This window comes from Sycon ciliatum, chromosome 1, assembly GCF_964019385.1.
Source record: "Sycon ciliatum chromosome 1, ocSycCili1.1, whole genome shotgun sequence".
Taxonomy (NCBI): Eukaryota; Metazoa; Porifera; class Calcarea; order Leucosolenida; family Sycettidae; genus Sycon; species Sycon ciliatum.
This window is the reverse complement of record NC_088643.1, coordinates 22,989,851-23,008,087: the sequence shown is the minus strand read 5'-3', so window position 1 is coordinate 23,008,087 and position 18,237 is coordinate 22,989,851. Positions and strand designations below refer to the sequence as shown.

The following is an 18,237-nucleotide window of genomic DNA, read 5'->3' as shown; positions in this document are numbered from 1 at the left end:
TTCTGGATTGAGCACACCTTTCTTTGCCCAGTGTAGAAAATAAGGCCTCGGCTCGAGTTGTTAATTTTGCGTTCTTGGATCCAGCCAGGAGGGGACGTGAGAGTTTCCCATTTTCCACATGCCTCACACAATAAAGAAGCAGTTGAAGTGTGCTGAAAATATCTTGTACTAAGAAGTATATGCGTGACGCTGAAAATAGTGTGTCTACTACTACTACCTCTGCACATCACTGTAGATAGGAGGAATATTTTTGGAAAAATGATAAAAAGGTAACTTCAAGATCTTGAAAGCTGCGTAAAATAGATGTCAGTCTGCTCGTGTGATCAGCCGTGAATACGGTGTAAGTTTTTCATGGATTAAGAATGATCTACTCGTACCAAAAGTAAATCGTTTCATGTCTTGGTCAAATTTCGGGCTAGTGAAATATACTATGTGTCCGTTTTAGCGAACAATGGCCAGCAGCATGCGTTTGAAGTCACCGCCACAGTCGTCCTTGACCCACGAAGCCAGCGACTTGCCGTACGCCTTCTGGAACTCGGTCTTGATGTCTTCCAAGTCGATCTGTTAACAGAAAGGGAAGAGAGCCACCCAGCCGTTAGAGAATAGAAATCTTGAGGCCGGCTGTGGTACAATGTATAGTGACATCTATGCTTCAGGAATGACTGCTTTCCTCAATGCTAGCTTTTAACAAGGCCGTCACAGCTGGGGCGGTTGAGGCCGCCCCACTTTTTCGGCCATTGATCGCAGCTCAGCCCAAACGTGGCAAATAATGAAGAATCCTTGTCCCCGATCGTGGTTATTGCAGAATCAAAAAAGTCTTTCATTGCACTACGAGTACAACACACTGAAATGGCACCAAATGCCTGGAAATGCTTGCAAATTGGCTTCAATTTTTTCCCGGGGGAGGATAATGAAGAACCCATGTCCCCGATCGTAGCGTCTTCTTCGTTTGTTGCAGAATCAAAAAGTCTTTCATTGTAGTTGCACTGAAATGGCACCAAATGCCCGGAAATGCTTGCAATTGGCTTCAATTTTTGAAAATTCTCAAGGGGGAGGACCCCCCGACCCCCTTCCAGGGCCGCCCCACCTCCAAAGTCGGTGCGACGGGCCTGAAAAACCATCGCTTACTACTCAGTAACTTTCTTCTAGTGTAAAGGTCGATTCATACTTCATTTCGCGTACGGGAAAATCATCGCGCGACGGTCGCACGATGGGCCAAACAAGTTGAGCTCAAGTCAACTTTTCCGTACGCGAAATGAAGTATGAATCAGGCTTTAGGCTAGACAATTCCACCAGAATTGCTTTGCGTTGTGCAGGGAAACGACCGTGTACTGTATAACCCCCCAGAGTGTGCAACGCCGATCCAGCTCTGCATAGAGTCTTGGTCGAGCGGAATCGGATCTTCTGATGTCATGCGTACACTACACACCAGCGCAAGGCCGGTCTCGAGGCAGGGCACCGTTGTTTTTGATCCGAGAGTACCCACGAATCCCCGGGTTCCCCTTCAGATGTGTACCGTATTATGACGCAAAGATCCGATTACGCTCGACCAAGACCCTATGCAGAGCTGGATCAGGCGTTGCACACTCTGGGGGGGGGGGGGGGGGGGTTATGTACTCTTGGTTGTAGTGTTCAATGCCCCACAGACACCACTTGTTTAGCTTACCTCTGAGCGCGAGACAATGACACGGATGAGCCTGTCCTCGTCAGTGCCGGCGCCTTTCATGGAGGTGTACGCCATCTCGGCAAAGAACTCCGCTGGGTTTATAGCTACCTTAGCTGCACAATGAACACATGCACAATGAACATGTACATACACAACAAACACACACACACAATACACACACACACACAATACACACACAATACACACCCAATACACACACACACACACACACACACACACACACACACACACACACACACACACACACACACACAATACACACACACACACACAATACACACACACAACAAACACACACACACACAATACACAACACACACAATGAACACAATACACAACACATGTACAATGAACATTAGTTAGCTGAGAGGACTTGCTTCTAGCACCGATAGAATCATCCATATCTACACAACAGGAGTATGTGCATACGCAAGTTCTTTACCCAGAAGTTTAGTCCGCCAAGTAGCTATCCTTGATCGTACTGCACCACTGGACATGTTACCTGATCTAGGCTGTACCATAGTGTCTTGTATAGAAGCCTGTTTTGAATACAAGCCTGATTTTCACGAAGCACTGGCGGCACACAAGCCTGGTTTTAGTGTGGACTTACATAGAAACAGTACCTGGTTCGAATAGAAGACTGTCCCGAGTTGAAGCCTACATAGAAATAGTACCTGGTTCGAATAGAAGACTGTCCCGAGTTGAAGCCTACGGTACCCACAGTTGCGCTCGGTGAAATCCGACCCAAAGTGCAAAACTGGTGCCCTGTACCAATCCTGATTACATCATTGTATTTGTACATGTGCACAGCTACATTCGTGTCACTTCCCGGGCGTCAATGGCCGTGCAAATTGAGGGCGCCAAATATGCACTCTGGGTCGGATTTCACCGAGCGCAACTGTAGTACTGACATTGGCTTCTACAGGAAAAAGCTCGGCTTTAATATGCGACAGTACGGTATATGCATGGGGCCTCAAACTTACCCACGGTGCACAGACCATCCTCAACATTGCCAGAAAACTCGTTCTTGATTGCCTTGATAATGGTGTGTCCAGACAGCTAGTTATCAGATCAATTGCACAGAAAATAATTCTGCAGTTAGTTGCAAACTTGCTAGTAGCTTGGCCTAGTGGTCATCAACACAATGAACCATTCCTGTAGCCTGGATAGGCTAATGATTAGCATGCTATACGACCAGTATCACTGGCAGTCTGCACGATATTAGTCGTCTGAACTTTGGAATACTTGCTGTGCAACGAGACAAGGTTGCTGTACCAGAATGGTTCTACTAAACTTTTAATGCTGCTACCAACTTACCTTGACATACTCGTGGAACGTGGCACGAAGCTGGTCGTAGCTGCGCAGGCAGATGATGTAGTTGAAGACCGACTCGTCAGTGCCGAACGATTTCTCACCAGCCTGGAGGAATATGCACACACACACGCGCACACACACGCACGCACACACACACACACGGACATCAGGGTACACACTTTGGCAGTTCAGATCTTGCAACTTCAATGTAGGGGAGTTCACAAAGTGATATGATCGTATGCACTTTTCGGCAGGCATCGGAAGCATCACCCTGCAGTAGACAGCATTGCCCACGTCCATTACGAAATAATACAACACACTATACACTATACAAACAAGGCTCTGTAACAACATGTGTATGTGTAATAGTACACCAAAGTCCATGGACACACACTGTTACTTTTTAGGGCAGAGCTTGGGAACGTCCCATTGTACGCACTCAGAATGTTGCATTGGTGACAGACAGGTGCAACTCCCGATGACTGTTAAGTGCGTCACCACCAGGTCCTGCAATGTTGCGTTTCTCTGCATTCGGAGAAGCAGCAATGCACGTGATGCATAAAAGCCCGATGTTCAGTTATTCTTCTTACCTCATACAACTTCTGGGCCTCTGCAGCAGCCAGGGCAGGGTCAACCGGCTTCTCCTCTCGGCCACCCTGGATAAGAGACATCGGCACAACGCAGAGGGGCCGTACGTTAGCAATAGCTGAATAAAGTATGTATAATGTAGAACAGTGGCTTACTGCTGCACACACTACCATTACCAACGCCACCAAGTCAAATCCAGGCCTTTTTTCAATGAGTACATATATCTTTTTGGTGATTATAATATAACTTGATTAATTTCATGGGAATTGGGAAAACATCAAATCCCATAGCTTACAACTTTAGATGGTTAGAGCACTGCTCATGACAAGCAAGTACCCAGGTTAAGAGTCCAGGTGGGGTTGGCATATTTCTTGCTCTTCTGGCAGTTCACTTCTCGACTGCTTACATCACACTTGATTGTTGATGCTTTGGTGTGTTGTAAGCTTCTTACTGTTAACGCACTCAGTTTCGGTTGTGTGCCATTCTAACTTTTTTTTTAATGTCCTGTTCACTTTTTCTTGGTGAATAATTTCCAGTGCTAACACAGAACACAGTATATTTCTCGTGGAATTGCAGGGGAATAAACTTGAGATCAGTACCAAATATTGGAATCCACCGATAACCGTATGACTAGAGTTATCACCTACCTGGCACAATGAGACAAGGAGACGTTCGTAATCACCGCTGGTGTCACCCTTGATGTCCTTCTCCAGCTCATTCTTGAACTCTATGCGACAATAACAAAACATAGCACTGTGTTACACCGATGCTCACCGGTCTGAAGCTTCACTTGAGGATACAGGAAGTCCCCCCCCCCCCCCTCCCTGGCTTTCAAATCAATGCTTTCCACCATGAAGGTGGTAGCTGAAAGCAGGAAAGCACACTACTGAACAGACTTACTCTTCTTGTATGCTGCCTTGATCTCAGCGATTTGCTCATTGGTTCGGCTGCACATGATCTCAATCAGAACCTTGTCCTTAGTACCCAAGCCCTGCAATTCAAACAGACACAAACAAGTATCTTTGTGTGGTGTTGCCGATACACGGAATTTGGTGTCTTGGTAGCATTGGTCCCTGCACGCAACGCCGGCACCTCCAGAAGGCACAACTAAGATCCTTCAAATTAGTTCGCTTGACAATTACGATGGAACATGCAAACGCTTGTGCATGTGATTGCCCTTTACCAGTCGGCCCTCTTCAGCAGACCCGTATCACTACCGAGGACAATTCTTGCTCGATTCTAGCTCACGTGCTTGCTACAGCTGTACTACGTACAACAAGACATCATGTTGATGTGCTGTAATCACACACACAGCCCAGTGTACCTGCATGCCTATATTCCTTGGTGCAAAACTGAGCTGATCGACCGCTTACCGAGATAGCCTTGTGCAGACACTTTGCATCAAAGTCGGCTGGCTTCATGAACAGAGCAAGCACGGTGTCCTCAAAGTCACCTCCAAGCTCAGACTTGAGATCATCGATCAAATCCTGAAAAGACAATACACGAGAAGCACGGGAATAGACACGCTTCCACACAAGACCGCAACTTCACCCAGACCCACCCGACTACAAGGCATTTTAGTAGTGTACATAGAATAGTGTTGCATTCTCTTGCAGTTTTGCAGCAGGTGGTCGAAATGGTCGACACTCTCATAGTCACAGTCAGAATTATCGCTCCTATCTTCCACTACAGTGGAGCAGTACAGTACATTTGCGAATTTGAACCCACCAAGTTTGGTGAATTCCACCACAATGTGCACTTGGCCAACCCACCTGTTGTAGGTACATGTACATGTATGTACACAATGGCCAAGCCACACATACTCTATGTCAAGCAAGGTACAGATACTAGAGACAATGTTATACACAGAACAACCTGACCATACCCGTCCAAACATGGTCTTGAATGTCTTGATGGTCTCCTGGCGTTGAGAGTTGGACATGCGAGCCACAGACTCAATGATAGCCTTCTCATTGGTGCCTATTTACAGCAAAATAGGAGAGACAGGAGAGAGGTGTGCATGAACATGTTCCGTTGCAAGCAGAATTCCGGGAAGGCAGGAAGCCAATCCACCATACATAGAATGTTAGTGTTTTCTGTCCACACATGTAGAGGAAGGTTCCATCCGCACTGGTACAGGAATCCACTCCTTTGCCACCAATGATATTTAACCCAAAACATTCCTAATGAAGACCATGCAGCAAGCAAGAGCAAAGTAGATACCTGCAGGCATTACTTTTCTTAGAAGTGTTTAGCCTAGAAAGGTTGACCTACCAAGTCCCTTCATGGCCTTGCGCAGTGCCTGGGACTCTTCCTCGGCACTGAAGCCTGGGTTGGGCGTAACTGTTGGGGTCTGGACACGCACGCACAGCCAGACAAACACAGGCACATGCAATATGACATCGTTTAGAATTCAGCCTGAGCAACCTCACCACATTCACATTGTAAGAAGCTTGAGAGTAATGCCATACCCCGAGTCTCGTCGTGAAAACAACTACCTGTATGTACTGAGCTACCAGTAAATCAGAAGCTAGACTTTTTAGTATTCTTGAGCTCTGCAAAACTGCGGTTTGTCCTGCGAGGGTTCCGACACTTTCGCGGTGGAGCAAACATGGTTTACATCTCGTAGCAGATGTCATGCATGCAGCCGTACGACTATATCTTTGAATTCACAGCCATCAGTGCTGTACTCACTAAACCTTCTGAGCTAGAGGCGAATCACCCTTTGTCCTACAAAAAATGCTGGTGACTTCGCAGGCGAGCAAGAGCGCACCTCGTCTTGCGTTGTAGACAGACGTACATGTGGAAAGCCCTTAGTGTATCGCTGCGGACTCCTGATCCAAAGTGCTGCCGGGAAAGCAGCTCGCCTAAATTTGAGGAAGCTTGCCACAAGAGCTAAGCCCGTACAACCTTACACCTGAAGACCGAAGCGCCGTCATACTATAACCAAGAGTACAGAGGCAATATGCTTTGGTTCTGCAAGAGTGCTCAATGCCTGATTCAGGCAGAGCGGCGTACACAAAGGCACACAATGAAAACCTTGGCAAATTTATTCCGTTGTGACTCCGTCACAACGGAATAAATTTGCCAAGGTTTTCATTGTGTGCCTTTGTATAACCAAGAGTACATAACCCCACGGGCCAGGATGGTGCAACTGCCTGCACAACCCCTATCCAGTGCTGCGACAGCAGAGTTTAACACCATGTGACATGGCTCGATAGGTTACACTGGCAAACAGTGCAACGTGACCACAAGAGAGTTGTACCCCAAACGGGGTGGCGTACAATCTTGTAGCTATCATGCACAAGCTGCAAATCATGTGTGTAGGTTTGTCACATGAAGTTCTGCCTTTGCAGGCCCCATAGACTAGAGTGGCACACTCTTGGAGGTTATGTACTCTTGCTAAACTTGCTGCTTCCTTGGGCGAGCAAGCTTTCTGGCCCGCCCGAATAGATCACATACTTGTACGTCAGTACTCTGTTGTTGAACAATACACTAATTTGGCTGTTTGGTAACCAACGGCTTGACAAATATGACGGTTATACGGAGCTGTTCTCCATTCCATCATCCTAGTCTTGGGGTCGCTGGGCTCCAGTCTTGCAGCCTCTTCTTCAACCCATTCTCAAAAATAAACTATCTTAAAAACCGAGTGTGGAGCAGAGGAGCAAACGTTCTGTGTGAGCGAACTAGCTTGGAATGTCAAATAAGTTACCTTATTCTGTCAACTACCTGGTTGGCCACTAGACCTAGACCGATCCATGGCCATGCCATTCAAGTAGTAACAGCAATGCATCGTACAGTCAAACAAACACAGCAGTGACTCTAATCAAGTTACAACTGAGAATTATAATTAATCTACAGATTGAACATTCAACAAGACCTTTCACAAGATTAATGCTGCGTCCTGGCACCTAGTACCTCTGGGGTGCCTCCGCTCAAGCAGTCATGCTACACATACAATCCACCCACAAAGCTCACCGGCATAGTTATTGGTATTATAGAAGGCTGAGATCTGTAGACGTACAAACAGACACCAACAAAACCAAGACACATACGTTAGATCAACCGACTGGCTCACATACACAAACTAACTAAGAGTACTAGTCTGGACGGTCCAAGCGGCAAAAATCTAAAGCGGTCGAACACGAGCTGGTTGCAACAGGTGACCTGTGTATCTACAAGTTGCTGTGTATCGGACAGAACAGGTCTTTTACAGCTGTGCTTCCTGCGCCTACGCACTATATTGAAGCACTATGTTGATGACATCACTGACGTAGTGAAATCAACACGAGCTTTGTGTACGAGCCAAGTTTGCTCGCACTGCAGTCCGCAGCACCGCGCCCTTTCATAACTGCCGCTCGGACGTAGTCTTGAGCTATAGGAATGGATGTACAGGTACACAGACAATGCACTAGACTGCTCGCCAGTGAGCACCTGCTGATTCGCCTGGCTGAAGATGCATTGTACTGTGCAGCACGTGCATGAAGAAATGGTGATTATGTGCACGCACATGCTATTTCCAGTCAAATGACCCTGGGTAAAAAAAAAGACCATCTGGTAACAGAGACCACGCTTTGAAGGTCCCTGGAGTGGTCGTCTTAACAGGTTTCACTAAAATCTGTCACGGCGACCACTCGGATAACTGAGGCGACCACCTGTCCCAGAAGGCCACCGCAGACAGGACTGCAGACAGGACTAAGGGATGCTATTTCCAGTAAAAGGCTAAGGAGACCACCTTGTTACAGAGACCACACTTTGAAGGTCCCTTGAGCGGTCGTCTTAGACAGGTTTCACTGTACATTAGTGCATTTCAAACATCCGAGATCCTTGCCCCGCCCCCACCCCGCCCCCACACCGGCACACGTATTGGCCGGGAAGGAGGGGTGCCGACGGCCGCAGTACATCATGACATGGTAGACCTACATACAAGTCATTCAAAGCGGGTTCAACACAATAAGAGATTATTGTAGTACGGGTCAACACGGGAATGGCTGAACTGGACCCGGTTTGGTCCGAAAAGGAAGCCGCTGGTGGGGTACGCACTGAGCAATTGCTTGGGAAAAGCACTAACACCGTGTACCCGTCTTCAAAAACCGGGAGTATCTGACCCGAGTGAAGCCTTGAAAGAAAGCGTTGGGCACGCCGAAGCAGGGTCGACAACTCAGCAGGGCGCCACGGGAAAGCATGTACATACCTCACTCCGGTTGGAAGCCAACTCAAAACACCAGACAAACAGAATGATGCTAGCAAAAGCAAAACGCTACACAAAAATACGCAAACTATTCGTAAGGTACTTCTCGTTGTCCACGCAAAAGTCTGAGCTACAGACAGTATGTCCGCGAACTCAGTATGTCCGCGAAGCTCCCGTTTACCGTACGAATCAAAATAAACAACAAACAAATAAGTAGCCACGTCCCCATACTCGATATAATTATATCGATAGCTATTGATTTACCTAAAACTGGAGGGGGCAGTGGGGCACGTAAGCCGCAGAATGGCGGGCATGCACAATGTATCACACTCATGAATAGAATGTACTCAAGGCACAAACTTACCTGTTTCTGCTGAGCCGGGAATGGAGATCGAGCTAATCTTCGAATCAAGATACGAGCAGACCTTCCGTCAACGTGGACTTGCTGCAAATGACGACTGCTTCTCAAGCGTGTGACCGTTTTGGTGCACTACCCACGTCGATGTACGCGATGCAAGTCACAAGGCAAACTGCTCGTATCAGTAGCAGCGCACCGTAGATCTACGCGTTGTCATTGCCTGCGTTGCTGCTGCTGCTGAAGTCTGCACCTACACTAGGCTACAGCCACGGCGTCAGGTCTAGGTGTTCAGCTAGCTAGGGAGTCCAGGAGTGAGACAGAGACGGTCAGTGAGAGTCTGCGGACAGGCAGTCACAGCGTCTACCGCCACTTGGATTGGAACAGATGGGTGCTCACGCTTACTATAAAAGTGCAAAGAACGACACTCTTCAGCACTACACCTAGTACCTGTACACCAGGGAGTCGTCAAATACCACTCCCTGCTGTACACTGTAGGCCTTGTGGCGTGCACCTCTACCTCCTAGTTTTGGCACGTCTGTCAAAGAGTGACAGCAAGTCGCCTGAGATCATCAGAACTGATGGCCGCAAAGAATCTAAAGATCAAGACCATCCGTGTCACTTTGCGAAGTTTGGATTGCCGAGTATGGTTTATTCGATCGATCCATCTGATCAGCGAAGGAAGCATTTGCGTGTTATGAAGCAGAGTTGGTTGGTGGCTGTTAGGAGCCTCGGACACTTTTCTGTATGCAAAAAAGTGGCACATGTTGTGCATTCGTGTGCGGTTGCGCCTCGCGGGATGAGTTTCTGTGATGTAGAAACTGGTGCAGCGACGATCGATGGCATGTGTGGACGGCCCTCAGTGACTGGAACTAGTACAAGTCATGACTGTATGTAACGTAACGACACGTCGTAACTAACTGTTACTTCCGATGGGTCGCATTGGGGTGGCAGTGGGTAACCATGGCATGAGTCATGACCTAAACTAAAGCCAGTAAACACTGGTAAAGGCTAAACTAGGCTACACGGGGCAGAACAACAGAGACCAAAAAATCTTTCTCGTAACTCCGAGTTTCGTGTTTCAAAAACAGGAAACTAGAACTTGGATACGTATAAAGGATAAACTCTTGCTCCACGAGCAGATCTAGTCCAGCCAGCCCTGCAGGCTGTACTCCTAGCTAGTTGTGTAGTGGCTTGGTGGTCAGCGACTATTGCACACTCGCAGCTCAACTACCTCTACTTGTTCACCTCGTTCAGACCAGAACGACGGACTAGTCCAAAAAATGTCAATGCCAATGTCACGGTGACTTTCACCAGTGCAGTACAGTTTCAGCCGAACACGTATGTGGTTATTAGTTGAGGACGCTAAATATTAGAAGTTTTTCTAGGACTGATTTCTATCAATACGAGTCCCGCATAAAAAGTTCTGACGATTCGAACCTCGAACTTAATTCGAAGTCTTACAATTCGAAGTTAGCAAAGTGTAATTCGAAGTTCACTGTACATTGTTCTGGTCAGTTCAGTTTGCATGAGCAGGCTGTGCCGCCAGTTCAATATCCGCGAAATCTGTGTCAAAGTTCCATAGCGCAACTCTGCGTGCACGCGTGACCATGAGAGCATTTTGACATACATTATTGTGTTGTGGGTTCATGTTTGGATAATTAGAATGTCCGGATAATTAGAAGTTTTTTCCTGGCATTTTGAGGTTCGAATTATCAGGATTCCACCTGCCCTTTGGGTCGGATTTCACCGAGCACAACTGTATGTGCACCTCCTTTCAATCATCATCAGATCAATATTTGTCAAGAGCATGAAGTGTAATACATTATGTTATCAACAAACAAACCCCTCAGGCAAACCGAGGTTCGGCAAAGGCAGCGGCTCAGCAGACCACAACAACATTCTCCAGTACCCGCTACAGTACAGACACGCTCAACACAGACCGTACAGACTACCATGGACAAGCAACCCGCAACACTGAGTCTGTACAACCAAACAAGAAATGGGATCACTGGAAAACGAACAAGCAGTGCTTCCTGAAAATCGACCAAAGAGAGTGACCGCAAAGACAAGTACCTCAGAAGTTTTTTTAAGTGTTATAGTTATTTCAAACTTGTAGCCTGTGTTGACAGAACTACCTGCTCTCAACCCAGATAAATATTAAATTTTCTCAAGAACCGTGACCGGAGTCTTTAAGTATCAAGTTAAAACCAACATTACTTATAAGTTATCAACCACCAAACAGTTTAAAAAACAGTATCTCAGGAGTTAGCGCTGACCTTGGACATCAGCTGCTGTGCACATCAACAAACGTACACCTGCATTATACACCAGGGAGGTTTGGTCCCACGTAATTGATACGGGGAACGTGGGTGATACACGTAAAGTTCCTGCAATGGACCCACGTTTGCAATGTTGTGTTTAGTCACACGGAACAAACAAAAGCATGAAGCGAAAGGCCCAAACCTGTTCAAAGACGAAGCTTAGAAGCTCATCGAATTATTTCGATTTCGTGCTTCGGAAACTTCTTCAGCTGAGCACCCTCACAGCTCACACAATGCGCTCCATTCTGATTTTCACCCACGTTCTGGCGGAACGTGGGTGAGCCTGGGTGAGCCTCCATACACGGTATGTCGTGAATCAGAAAACGCCTGTACGTGGGTCACTGAGTATCACGTGGTACACTCACGTAAAGTACCCACGGATTACGTGGGACTAAACCTCCCTACTATGACCAGGAGACCAACGCCAGGAGAAGTGTTCTCAGCCACGTGACCACTGAGGCTCGTTCACAGCTCTATACACCTGTGGATTCCTGCATATCACGAATAAGCGGAGTTGTCTCGCTAGGTGTGTCAGCAATAGTGTTGCAGGAGCCACTCTTGCGCACAAACGCACGTATACATTCATACACATCGAATGCAATGAATGCAAACCCGTTGGCAAGAAGGGCAAGAGCAAATATGGCTGCCGCATCTGGAAAGCCTACAACACCAGTGAGAGCGCTGCCAACAAGCGGTCCTATACCGATGCCCAACGAGAAGAAGGCCGTGATCATGCCAGCTGCAGTGCCATGTAGCTCTACCGAGTCAGTGAAGCCGGCCTTGTACAGTGCGTTTAGCATCCCCGGTGCCAGACATGTTTGCGACACTCCCGATCCGCCGCCCACGATGGCCATTGACAGCGTCGACCGCCAGAGTGCCGGTGTCAGGACACTTGCCGTCTTCACTGGTCCAAGTAGCACCAGTGCGCCGCCCTGGAGAAAGCTGCCGATGATCACCAGGTACTTTGGTTTGATGTAGCGATCGCCGACGTAGCCAGTGAGCGGTGCTGTGATTATATAGACACCGGAATGCAGTAGAAATATGAGCCCAACACGTGACGGGCTGATACCAAACTCATCGCGTAGATACGGTGAGATGCCGGGCTCAAGGAAACCTACGGCCGCCCCAGAAACGAGCGCTGTCACCAGCCACAGTGCGGACATGGGAAGCTTCAATGTAGCCATGAAAATGTCCTTGCTCTTTCTGTCCGCTTCAGTTTCAATGTCACCGGGCAGTACAAATAGGACGGCCGCTGCACTGGCAGCCATAATGCCACCATAGATGACGAATGGCAGGAGAAACCCGTGCTGGTCATAAATGCTACCCGACAGAGCCGGGCCAATAGCAAATCCCAGGCCATTGAAGCCGCGCAAGAGTCCCGAAACGAGGCTGATCGACGCGGGAAAGACACCGACGAGTAGGGCAAACGATGCAGTCTGCACGAATGCAGTACCAACCCCTTGCACTGCACGTAGAGCATAGCAAATGCCCAAAAACTGGGGCCAGTCATCAATGCGATTAACGAATCCAAACAGAGCAATCGAGCCGCTTATCATCATTCCACCGAGGATGACGACGATTTTCGGCCCACTGTGCGGCAGTATCTTACCAACAAACAGGGCTGTGAGGAATTCCATGAATGCTGTTATGCTGAATATGAAACCAATGGCTGACAGGCCTTCAACGCTGTTGGGATGGGGATCTTTCTGAGCTGCCTCTGTCGGAAAGAACGGTATCATGATGCTAAGGCAAATCATGGAGAACAATCCATTTATGCCGAGCACTAGAAAGATGACAGACCTGTGCAGGCGTGTGAGGGTTGGTGCTGCGCTGGGTTCTTTTTCGGTGAAGTCTGTACTGGCAGTGCTTGCGATGCCTGTCGCACACTGCGATCCATGACGATCTCCAACATGCTCATCGACCACGCTACCTCTTCGACGAGGATGATACACTATTGCCTCGTCATTATCGGTGGTGCCCAATTGTCCATTTTCCACCGTCTCTCCTGCCTGGCTGTCATGTGCCACCATACTCATACAGCTTGTGGTGTCAAATAATCTGGAAGCTGCTACGCACGTACTTGAGTTCGCTTCATCTCCCACAACCTTCAACAACTCCGGCTCTGCTGGATTTCTAGCACTACAATGTAGTACCAGCAGTGTTCGAACGATCAGTTGTCAGACTGCGAGTCGAGTCTCTGCCACTGTGCCAAGTAGAAGTCTGAGACTCATCGCGATCAGATGCTCAATTTTGATGGAGTACGTGTTGGTCTACATGACCGTTGTCTCATTGAACTTTAGCTCTGAACTTACCCGACTAGTCCACTATGTGCCAGCGTTGCTGTCTGAAGGGCTGCGGCTCTATCATAGATCTAGCGCACTGCTACAGCACTACTGCTAGCCCAGCACGGGTAACTCTCTCTGGAACTGTTGCCTTAGTTAGTTACACCAGCAATCCTCTTGCAGCTGTATGCATGTGATGAGCTGAGAAATCGTCGATTCCACTTCTCTAGTGCAGTAATGGAAGATAATCGCACGAGTTGAGTTCCAGGCCGTTCTGTTGGCTAGTCCGATTTTCTTCTGAAGGGACACCAAGCGGGCAGGAGGAGGGCTCACAATCCACACGTTGACCAAGCTCCAGAAGTCCGTGCACGCTAGGCCAGAACGCCTCACTCAGATTTAGTCTCTCTTCGTCGTCAAGAAAATAAGGGAGACAACTCGAGCCAAGCAAACAAAAGGGGAGTGGGCTTTCATCATGTTCATAGTCCCGCCCAATCAATGATTATGATTGTTTAGTTGGTTCGCTCGTCGCACGTGCTGTGCGTATTTATTTTTGAACCTGTACTTTGACATTGTCATGTACGATATGTGCAAACGTGATCATGTCAACTCAGATCAGGTGATTGTACACTGGTAGATACCAGTCACCATGGGCACAGTCAGACATACTAGTAGTAGTAGTATGATTATACCGCACACTACTCACTAGCGGCTCAAGAGACACTACCTCTTCTCTACTCTAGTCTTGGTTCACCTTGTTCAGACTAGAACGAGTTGAGGGTAGATCTACGTTCTAGTTTCCACAGCAGACGTGAACCTGATAACATAGCGGGTACCGGGTGTAGCGGTAGCTACTTAGAGTAGTTTCGCCTGAATGTTTATTGCAAAAGGGGGTACTTTGAAGTCCAAAACATGTCAATGCCGATGCCATGGTGACTTTCAGTCTTTCACCAGTTTCAGCTGATCAAGTCGAGGACACCAAATATGCACATGGGTCGGATTTCACCGAGCACAACTGTATGCGCACCTCTTTTCTTTCACTCGTGATCCCGACCAACATTTCTCAAGGACATGAAATGGAGCCTATATTAAAGTTACATGTATCAACAAACAAGCCCCTCGGGCAAACAAAGTCACAGTCACCACTTCCGCTGCATAGCTCGCTGAGCATCCCATTGCTTTGTAAGTTGCTAATCCCTTCCCACTTTGTGTACGTGCTCTTAATTTTCTTTTTTTCTCTTCTTCCGTGGTTGGTCTCACCCTCTCCTCAATTCAATTGGCTGTCTTGACATGCCACGAGGTGCAGAAATAAATACATAAATAAATAAAAATAAACCGAGACCCCAGAGTTTGGCAAAGGCAGTGGCACGGCAGACCACAACAACATTCTCCAGCACCACTACAGACATATTCAACACAGACAACCACAGGCACAGACAACCAAAAGGAAGAAGGGAAGACCAACATGGAGCTAGAAAACTAAAAACAAGCATCACCTCCTGCAAAGAGCAATATCAAAACTAATATCTCAGGAGTTATAAAGCCAGTGTTGACAGAACTACTTGCTCTCTCCTTTTACCTGTGACCCCTTCGTTGTTTGAAATTATTGGTGTGACTGTGAGTAATGGCTACCGAGGGTAGTGATGGTCGGCTTTAGAGCGCATGGAGGAGGAGAGTTTGTTGTATTATTCAACAGGGGAATGATACCGTTCACAGTTTTATTGATACTTGCTCTCAACCCCGATAAATATTTCTCAAGAACCTGACCGGAGTCTATAAGTTATCAACAAGCAAAAAGAAAAAAATATCTCAGGAGTCCTTGCTAATCTGGGACATCAGCCGCTGTGCACATCAGCAAACTTACACGGCTGCTGTGTACACTTGTGACTATGACCAGGAGACCAAAGCCAGGAGAAGTGCGCTCAGCACCGGGATCGTCCACAGCTCTATACACCTGTGGAATCCTGATTATCACGAATAAGCGGAGTGGTCTCGCTAGGTGTGTCAGCATTAGTGTTACAGGAACCACTCTTGCGCACAAACGCACGTATACATTCATAGACACTGAATGCAATGAATGCAAACCCGTTGGCAATAAGGACAAGAGCAAACATGGCTGCTGCATCTGGAAAGCCTACGGCACCAGTGAGAGCGCTGCCGACAAGCGGTCCTATACCGATGCCCAGCGAGAAGAAGCCTGTGATCATGCCAGCTGCAGTGCCATGTAGCTCTACCGAGTCAGTGAAACCGGCCTTGTACAGTGCGTTCAGCATCCCCGGCACCAGGCATGTTTGCGTCACTCCCAATCCGCCGCCCACGATGGCCATTGACAGTGTCGACCGCCAGAGCGCTGGCGACAGGACACCTGCAGTCTTCACTGGACCAAGTAGCACCAGTGCACCGCCATGGAGAAAGCTACCAATGATCACCAGGTGCTTTGGTTTGACGTAGCGATCACCGATGTAGCCAGTGAGCGGTGCTGTGATGATGAAGACACCGGAATGCAGTAGATATATGAGCCCAACGTGTGACGGGCTAATACCAAACTCGTCACGTAGATACGGTGATATTCCGGGCTCAAGCAAACCTCCGGCCGCTCCCGCAACAAGCGCTGTCGCCAGCCACAGCGCGGACACGGGAAGCTTCAACGCAGCCATGAAAATGTCCTTGCTCTTTCTGTCCGCTTCAATTTCAATGTCACCGGGTAGTAAAACCATGACGGCCGCTGTACTGGCAGCCATAATGCCACCATAGATGATGAATGGCAGGAGAAACCCGTGCTGGTCATAAATGCTACCCGACAGAGCCGGGCCAATAGCAAATCCCAGGCCATTGAAGCCGTGGAAGAGTCCCGAAACAAGACTGATCGATGCAGGAAAGATGCCGAAGAGCAGGGCAAACGATGCGGTCAGCTCGAATGCAGTACCAACCCCTTGCACTGCACGTAGAGCATAGCATATGCCCAAAAACTGTGGCCAGTCATCAATGCGATTAACGAATCCAAATAGAGCGATTGAGCCACTTATCAGCATGCCACCGAGGATGATAATGATTTTTGGCCCACTGTGCGGCAGTATCTTACCTATGACCAGGGCTGTGAGGAACTGCATGAATGCTGTTATGCTGAATACAAAACCAATGGCTGACAGGCCTTCAACGCTGTTCGGATGAGGATCTTTCTGAGCTGCCTCTGTCGGAAAGAACGGTATCATGACGCTAAGGCAAATCATAGAGAACACTGCATTTAGGCCAAGCACTAGGAATATGACAGACTTGCGCAGGCGTGTAAGGGGTGGTGCTGCGCTGGGCTCTTTTTCGGTGAGGTCTGTACTGGCAGTGCTTGCGATGCCCGTCGCACACTGTGATCCATGACGATCTCCAACGTGCTCATCGGCCACGCTACCTCTTCGACGAGGATGATACACTATTGCCTCGTCATTATCGGTGGTGCCCAATTGTCCATTTCCACCGTCTCTCCTGCCTGGCTGTCATGTGCCAGCATACTCATACAGCTTGTGGTGTCAGATATCCTGCAAGTGGGTTCGCTTCATCTCCCACAATCTTCAACTGCGACTCTGCTGGATTTCATCCATTATACATATACTCCATACTAGTAGTACCTGTCCAGGCTGTAGTGTTTGAAGGGCTAGTAGTCAGACTGTGACAGTGTGACAGTGTGAGTCTCTGCAACTGTGTCCGAGGCAAGTCGAAATCATCGCGATCAGATGCTCATTAATCTGAAGGACTACGTCTTGATCTACATGGTCGTTGTCTTGTTGAACGTGAGCCCTGCACTAACCGCTATGTGCCAGCGTTGTTTGCTGTCTGAAGAGCTGCGACTCTATCAATCATAGATCTAGCGCACTGCTACTGTACTATTACCATGATTGTAATGCAGCTCAGCACGGGTGACTCTCCCTGGAACAGTTGCCTTACTCGAACAATCCTCCTTTCAACTACAGATAACTTACTTACAGATCTTCATGTTACGTGTCGGTATAATGATAAACTGAGAAATCGTCGACTTCACTTCACTAATGAAAGATTCTCACACGACTGGAGATCCAGGCCGTTCTACAGACTACAGACTACAGTCCGGTTTTCTTTCGCAGGGATACCAAGCGGGCAGAAAGGGGAGGGGGGGGGGGGCAGTCAAAATCCACACCAGTCCATGCAGGCGAGGACGCCTCACTTTCTTCGTCGTCGAGCAGAGAATGGAGGCAAACAAGCAAACAAGAGGGGAATGCACTTTCACAGTCCCACCCAAACCAGGGAGTCGTGAAAAAGGTTTTCACGACAGTCGGACTCCGTGGTCCCACCCAGGGCTGAGGCCCAATGAGTGTGATTATTCACCATGGTCCCAGACTCCATACATCCTATGATCTGCCTGGTAGATCTACACGTCGTTACCGGAACCTTCTATTCCTAGTTTTAGGTGACAGAGCTAGGCCCAGAGGCCTGCACTCTGGCTGCAGCAACAATGATTACCGGTTACTTAC

The 18,237-nt window shown here is 48.2% G+C and overlaps 3 protein-coding genes across 3 annotated transcripts; all 3 read right to left on the bottom strand.

Annotated features, from left to right (window-relative positions):
- Positions 1-142: 142 nt before the first annotated feature.
- LOC135818588 (annexin-B12-like) lies at positions 143-9,452 on the bottom strand. The gene is made up of 12 exons (XM_065331984.1): positions 9,145-9,452; positions 7,568-7,601; positions 5,864-5,942; positions 5,475-5,569; positions 4,963-5,076; positions 4,490-4,580; positions 4,237-4,316; positions 3,592-3,657; positions 3,005-3,106; positions 2,671-2,746; positions 1,667-1,779; positions 143-561 (listed from the first exon to the last, which is right to left on the bottom strand). The coding sequence occupies exons 2-12, from the start codon at positions 7,571-7,573 to the stop codon at positions 442-444; spliced, it is 942 nt and encodes a 313-aa protein (XP_065188056.1). The 5' UTR covers positions 7,574-7,601; positions 9,145-9,452; the 3' UTR covers positions 143-441.
- A 1,487-nt stretch (positions 9,453-10,939) lies between these two features.
- LOC135818566 (MFS-type transporter SLC18B1-like) lies at positions 10,940-14,200 on the bottom strand. Its single transcript, XM_065331967.1, has one exon. It carries the CDS (start codon positions 13,493-13,495, stop codon positions 11,933-11,935), a length of 1,563 nt encoding a protein of 520 aa, XP_065188039.1. The 5' UTR covers positions 13,496-14,200; the 3' UTR covers positions 10,940-11,932.
- A 682-nt stretch (positions 14,201-14,882) lies between these two features.
- On the bottom strand, positions 14,883-18,030 carry LOC135818555 (MFS-type transporter SLC18B1-like). The gene has a single exon (XM_065331957.1). It carries the CDS (start codon positions 16,966-16,968, stop codon positions 15,685-15,687), a length of 1,284 nt encoding a protein of 427 aa, XP_065188029.1. The 5' UTR covers positions 16,969-18,030; the 3' UTR covers positions 14,883-15,684.
- Positions 18,031-18,237: the final 207 nt, after the last annotated feature.

Excerpts from the sequence above, each read along its gene's own strand:
- LOC135818588 (XM_065331984.1), bottom strand. Across the intron at positions 3,658-4,236 it reads TCCTTGTCTCATTGTGCCAG|GGTGGCCGAGAGGAGAAGCC; the intron begins GTAGGTGATAAC and ends TCTCTTATCCAG. Across the intron at positions 2,747-3,004 it reads CGTTCCACGAGTATGTCAAG|CTGTCTGGACACACCATTAT; the intron begins GTAAGTTGGTAG and ends TCTGATAACTAG.
- LOC135818555 (XM_065331957.1), bottom strand. The coding sequence starts at position 16,968 with ATGATTTGCCTTAGCGTCATGATACCGTTCTTTCCGACAGAGGCAGCT.
- LOC135818566 (XM_065331967.1), bottom strand. The coding sequence starts at position 13,495 with ATGAGTATGGTGGCACATGACAGCCAGGCAGGAGAGACGGTGGAAAAT.